This window comes from Nanorana parkeri, unplaced genomic scaffold, assembly GCF_000935625.1.
Source record: "Nanorana parkeri isolate BGI_ZX_2015 unplaced genomic scaffold, ASM93562v1 scaffold69, whole genome shotgun sequence".
NCBI lineage: Eukaryota > Metazoa > Chordata > Amphibia > Anura > Dicroglossidae > Nanorana > Nanorana parkeri.
The window spans coordinates 99982-106774 of NW_017306337.1; the positions used below are offsets into that span (position 1 = coordinate 99982).

A 6793-nucleotide genomic window follows, 5' to 3' on the forward strand; every position below is an offset into this window, starting at 1 on the left:
ATACATTATGGATCCAGGTCTGCACACTGTCTGTGGGAAGGAGTGTGTGAGGATGCACAGTTCATGGGTCTCCATAGACTTTAATGAGCTGCCTGGATGCTTCTTCACGTAAAAAGTAAACGCAGGGTAAAGTAACATCGATGGCCTTATCTGTCAGCCAGCATTTAGTTTATATTTCTTGTTGTGTATGATAAAAACATGGGGGGGGGGAATTGATCAAAACTTGAGCAGGCAAAATCTGGAGCAGATTTGCACTGCAGCCAATCAGCTTCTCTGTCTCATTGGTTGCCATGGGCAACTGCTCCAGATTCTGTTTGCACCAGTTTTGATCAATTTCCCCCCCCCATTGAATTTCTTTAGTTTCTATGTACAACGTCTCTATTAATACTGGCTCCTTTCTTACATAGATCATCCTGCTCACAAACAGTTTATTTTTTATTAGTCATAAACCCAAGTCTTCTTTCATACACTGGACTAAAACATGATTTGCCAAATATTTATAAAAAAGTGGTATTAGTGACTTCCCATGCTAACCTATACAAGGTAACACTCTTCTATTCCAGTCAATGATTATTCTATAATATCAAAGCAGAGTGGAAAGATTCATGGATAAGAAAGGAGCTCACATTTGTTTGTGCGTGATGATTAAGCCTGGGCTGTAGTTCCTCTTTCAGTTCCTTTTGCCCCGGGTGCTGTAAGCCCGTACAGCATTGAAACCTAGCCAGAGTACTGTACCCACGATCCACTGATCACAGTTGCAATGCTTTACTGGCTCCTATGCAAAAAACAATAATAAGTGCACGTTTTTTTCTTTTATGAAGAAGTGTGGGCTTATTTTTTTTTTTTAAACGCTACTTTAACCAATTAATTGAAATAGTATTTTAAGGTGATTAATAACTCGTCTTTACTTTGTAGGTAAAATCAAGCAATCTGCTATGAAAATTTAACCTCTCTAGAATTTGTGCACTGAAAGGACGGATGAAGAAATATGGCGGAATTTATCCTACTACTTATTATCCCCTTTGTGTCGTCTATGTTCATAGGTACACATTGTATAGAACGCCCACTCATTAAGAATCAGGAACTTGTTACTAACTACTCTTACAAGTTACTGAGTTCCGTCCCTAAGAATGTGTCTTTAGAGACGACTGTGTTGGATCTGTCACATAATAACATCAAAAACCTTGAAACAACAGACCTCAACTATCTGTTGTATCTCAAAGTTCTCAATATTTCATATAATCTGCTCACTGAACTGAACAAAAATATATTTGACTCTAACAACCACTTGGAGCATTTGGATTTATCCTACAACCAGCTTAAGAATGTCTCTTGCACATTTCCAGACAACCTTCGGTATTTGGACATTTCGTACAATCATTTCAGAACATTATCTGTAACTAGAGGTTTGGGAAATCTGGTAAAACTGGAGTACTTAGGGTTTGGTGTGGAGCAGTTTCTGCACTCGGATTTTGAAGCAATCTCTCAACTAAAACTACAACGTGTGTTCATCAATTTAAATAATCTATCGGATTACCAAAATGGCAGTTTACTCATGCTGAACACAAAGTACCTTCACCTTGAATCTCTGCTCATGAAAAAAGATATTTTCAACTTACTTTTTGATGCTGTGAATGTATCTGAATCTTTGGAACTGTCCAAGATTGACAATGTGGTATATGGAATAACGAGCAACATATTAAGAATAGCCAAGAATTCTAGAGTCACCGATTTAACTATGTATGACTTTTCACTACCATGGAATATACTTACCTTCATTCTTCAGGTTATATGGCACTCACCTGTTGAGAAGTTCCATCTGTCTGAATTTACATTGGTTGGCTTCATCAATAGAGTTCAGTTTGACTATTCCAACTCTTCTATGAAAGAGCTTTACTTGAACAACATTCAAAGTAAAGTTTTTTTGTTTAACCAAACTATATTGTACAGATTGTTTTCTGAAATGAACATTGAAAATTTGACCGTAAATTCGGCCAATTTTCTCTTTATGGAGTGTCCTTTAAAACCTAGCAGCTTTCAGTACTTGGACTTTACCAGTAACGCAATGACGGATGATGTCTTTCAAAATTGTGCAACGCTGACTAAGCTGAGAACCTTTATAATGGTAGACAACAAGCTGCAAGCCTTAGTCAAGGTGAGCTCAATGACAAGCAAAATGATAGCCTTGCAACATCTTGACGTAAGTCGTAACCAGCTTCATTACAATGAGGAGACATGCAGCTGGTCGCAGAGTATAACAAAGCTGAACTTGGCTTTCTGTTCTTTAACCAATTCTGTTTTTAAATGTTTGCCAAAGAATATTAGGTGGTTGGATTTGTCTAAAAATGACATAGCATTTATACCATTAAACATAGCCTATTTTGAAAAACTAGAATATCTTAACCTTGCATATAATCGATTCTTTGATATGCCCGACTGCACATTGTTACCTCGTCTAAACGTGCTCCATATTGAATACAACCAAATTCCTTATCCATCTACTGACTCCATTCACAAATGTAAAAATGTCTCCAGAATAAACATGGGGAACAACCCATTCCATTGTTTTTGTGAGATAAGAACCTTCATTAAAACAGTAAGGAAATCACCAGAGCGAATGAATAGCTGGCCAGAAAATTATGTTTGTGAACTCCCGGACAACGTTAAAGGGGTCATGTTGGCTGACTTCTACTTGCCTGAAATATACTGTAATATCTATATACTGGTCCCAGTTATAGTTGTGCCAATAATCCTTGGTCTTGCTCTGCTGTTTATTGTATGCAAATATTGTGATGTGCCATGGTATTTAAAGATGATTTGGCAGTGGACAAGGACAAAGCACAGGACTAGGAAATCCCAAAGTGGCGACTGGGAACTCAGGAGAGATTTTGACTTCCATGCTTTTGTTTCTTATAGTGAACACGATGCATCTTGGGTTAAGCATACAATGTTGCCAAGTATAGAGAACACTGACAACTCGATACGGATCTGTCAGCACGAGAGAAATTTCTTGCCAGGAAAACCCATTGTTGAAAACATTATTAACTGCATTGAGAAAAGCTACAAGTCCATCTTTGTTTTATCTCCTCATTTTGTGCAGAGTGAGTGGTGTCATTATGAACTCTATTTTGCTCATCAACAACTGTTTACTGAAAAGAAAGACAACCTAATTTTAATTCTGCTTGAACCAATCCCTCAGTACATTATCCCTTCAAGGTACTCTAGACTGAAAGCACTTATGGCAAAAAGAACATATCTGGAATGGCCAAAAGAGAAAAGCAAGCATGGTCTTTTCTGGGCTAATGTCAAAGCAGCTATTAGCATCAACTTGTCAGATCTGCATCATGAAGAACCACACTCTGAGACCCAAGTGCTCCTACATGATCAGGAAAATATCCACTCAAGTGAGAGTACATAAGTAGATCATCTATCTGGCCACTGAATGTTTTTTTTTTTTTTTTTCAGCCAGACTACAGAAACCTGGATCTGTCATTTGTTGCCTTTGGGTGTACTGGAAGTGGTCTTAAATGAGCAGATCTTATCAGAGACGCAATCTTGATTGTTGAGAGCAGCTACCAACAACAACTGTTGCTCTCGACTGCAGTGATACTTAGATATATGTGTGGTGAAAATGGTGTCTACTTTTAGTTATGAAAAAGTAAAGACTGAGACTCGTCATTAGACATTTTTTAGCATGCTGTATAATCTGCTTGATCAATACAATGCTTGCATCTAGGTGCAACCACTATGTATTTTGTTTGCATTGCTTGCCACCACTATGTAGCACATTGCTAACCTTAGTCTTAGATTTATGTTTCAAAGGTAGTAACTCATTAAAGGGTGTAACTATAGCTGTCACATGGAATTGCTATTAAACTTGTTATCATAACAGGTTTGGTAAAGTCTGATTTCAGTATAATTTATTCATTCTTGGGTGTGGAGTTGTGAGCACCTGATATAAACAATCATATGGCTCAGTGATTGGTTTAAAAAGATAATTATTACTTAAGAATGATTAGACTCACATGAATGTATTAGTGAATGTATATAATTCATACTCCTGTGTCAGACTTTCATTAAAGCTATTAGTGTATTGCAACATTACTATTGTAGAATATACAGATCTCAGTAGTGGGGTTGGCTTTAATGAAAACACTCTCCAGTCAAGAGAGATACAATGTGTACACTAAGCCTAACCTTGCTGCCAAAAATGTATTCTGTTCATCCCGGCACTATGACAGTGCACCACAACAACACATCTCAACAAAACTTCCTAGTTGCCAGTTACTTGGTGTTCTGGCTAGCACTGTGTTTTACTTTGTGATGGAGTATTCTGATTTTATCACATTTTCTAGCTTATATCCTCTTATGGAGAGTCCATTATCCCATTATCCCATAGTATCAGCTCCTGGGATCCTCTGGTCAAATCTCAACTCCATACCATGGATCCCTAGTTCCCCAATGCTCAGTATCTGGCTCCTTTCTTTATCAGAAGCCATTCCACTATGGGGTTCATCTTTAAAAGTTGCTGACGAGTATAGGAAGGTTCTATACTCGTCAGTGCCATCTAGGTGCAGTTTAAGCTTTTATAAATGAACCCCTGTGACCATGTGACCATGCAGGCTGCAGTTATTCTGGGTTATTCCAAATGTAGTGTTCACTAAGACAGTATGTTCCCTGTGTGCCATTAATACACTTTGGACCATTAAATACATGTTTATACACACTTCTCTTTCCTCATTGTGATTCTTTATTCTGTTTTATTATTTTAACATAAATACTAGAGGTGCAGCCCTTGTTATAAATGATCAGGAACCCTCTATACTGAGTGTTCCTGTTCATTCATAACTTGTGGACATAGTGTGTTTACTATATCCACAATCATGAATGAACAGGAAGTGATGTAGATCACTTCCCATTCATTCATAATTGAGGACACAGTAAACATGCTATATCCTCAATTATTTACAAACACTCATCGATCACAGGAGGCTGAGCGAGCGGTGCGGGGAGGAGATCTTGATCTGATAGCTGACTCCTCCCCCACACTGCCGGCTGGCCTCTTGTGACAGCATTGTATGTGAGGACAGTGAAGGATTGGCCACAACTTAGAGCGTTGGAGAAAAGAAGAAAGCATTGGTGCCTGCCAGAGCATGGAATAAGTATTACACCTTTTTCCTCTACCCCTAGAGTAAGGAGCATTTAACCCTTACAGTGCAGGGGGACCCCACTGTAAGAGCAGATTTATTAAGAATTCTAGAGTTCAGTTTTCAGCAAACCCCATCTCTTCCACCAATCACCCTTGCCCCCACTGCACCTCTTGTCCATGGCTCACTTCAGCACCTCCTTCACCTCTGCGCCATCTTTTAAAAAAAAAATTAAAAAATATTTTATTTTTAATAAACTTTTACATTTGTGTATATTTATTTATTTATTTTTATTAAATATTTTTATTTTTTACTTTACTTTTAGGGGCTTTGGGTTATTATAAGGGGTATAAACAGCCCCCTGATATTTATCTTTTAAAATAGAAAAATAGATTGAGAACACAGAGTCCACAATCTCTTTTTTCTGCAGCCCCTATTATAATGAACGGGAATCCTCTATACGGAGTGTTCCTGTTCAGTCATAACTTGTGGACATATTGTGTTTACCATGTCGACAATCATGAATGAACAGGAAGTGATGTAGATCACTTCCCATTCCTTCAGTTTGAGGACACCGTAAACATACTTGGTCCTCAATTATTTACAAACACTCAGCGATCACTGAGTGCTTGTACAGCTCTTCATCCTGGGTCGGCTTTCACAGGAAGCTGAGCGGGCGGTGTGGGGAGGAGATCTCGATCTCACAGCTGACTCCTCCCCCACATCGCTGGCCAGCCTCCTGTGACAGCATTGAGAGCTGTCCCCGCCCACGCACCGCTCTCCTGATCTGTCCCAGGAGGCTGAGCGGTGCGGGAAGGAGAGACGCATGCCGCTCACAGCGCTCTCCGCCCGCACCGCTCGGCCTCATGTGACAGTTTAACTCCTCCCCGCTGGGACACAGAGCAGCGCCCAGCGGAGGGGAGAGAAAGCAGGGATGCACCGCTATTTCGGCCAAAAAAATGGCACTTTCTGCATTTTGCCAAAAGTGCCATTTTTGGCCAAGACGTACAGATAACTTCCCATTAATTCATAATTAAACATACTATGTCCTGAATTATTTACAATCACTTGATCACTGTGATCCTTGACTGCTTGTATCCGCTCTCCATCCTGACTCGCTGTCACAGGAGGCTGAGCGAGCAGTGTGGGGAGGAGAGCTCAGCCTCCTGTGACAGCACTGACAGCTGTCTCCACACCGCTCTCCTAATCTTTCACAGGAAGCTAGGTGGTGCGGGAGGAGAGACGCCGGCCGCTCACAGCCTCTCCTCCCCCGCACCACTCGGCCTCCTGTGGCAGTTTCTCGACTCCGCGCTGGGCAGTGCTCTGTGTCCTAGCGGGGAGGAGATAAACTATGGATGCACCTCTATTTCGGCCGAAATATTGGCACATTCTGCATTTTGCCAAAAGTGCCATTTTCGGCCGATATGTTTTGGAGGCCGAAATTTCGGTGCATTCCTAATAAATACTCAGTATCGATACTGAGTATTTGGGACTGTACTTGTACACACCCAAATGCCCCAATGCTAGCCCCTGATACCGGAACTTCCAGTTAGAGGGAGATTTCCTCCAGGTAATGACTCACCACCCGGGAAGCAGTTTCCATGCTAGGGGAGTACCGGTATCGGTAATCCGTATCGGCGAATACC

General features: G+C 40.4%; 1 protein-coding gene across 1 annotated transcript; it reads left to right on the plus strand.

Annotated features, from left to right (window-relative positions):
- Window positions 1-988: 988 nt before the first annotated feature.
- Window positions 989-3418, plus strand: LOC108804653 (toll-like receptor 6). The gene has a single exon (XM_018576494.1). It carries the CDS (start codon window positions 989-991, stop codon window positions 3416-3418), a length of 2430 nt encoding a protein of 809 aa, XP_018431996.1.
- The last annotated feature ends 3375 nt before the right edge of the window (window positions 3419-6793 follow it).

What these genes read in the sequence shown, in the direction of transcription:
- LOC108804653 (XM_018576494.1), top strand. Translation starts at nt 989, where the DNA reads ATGGCGGAATTTATCCTACTACTTATTATCCCCTTTGTGTCGTCTATG.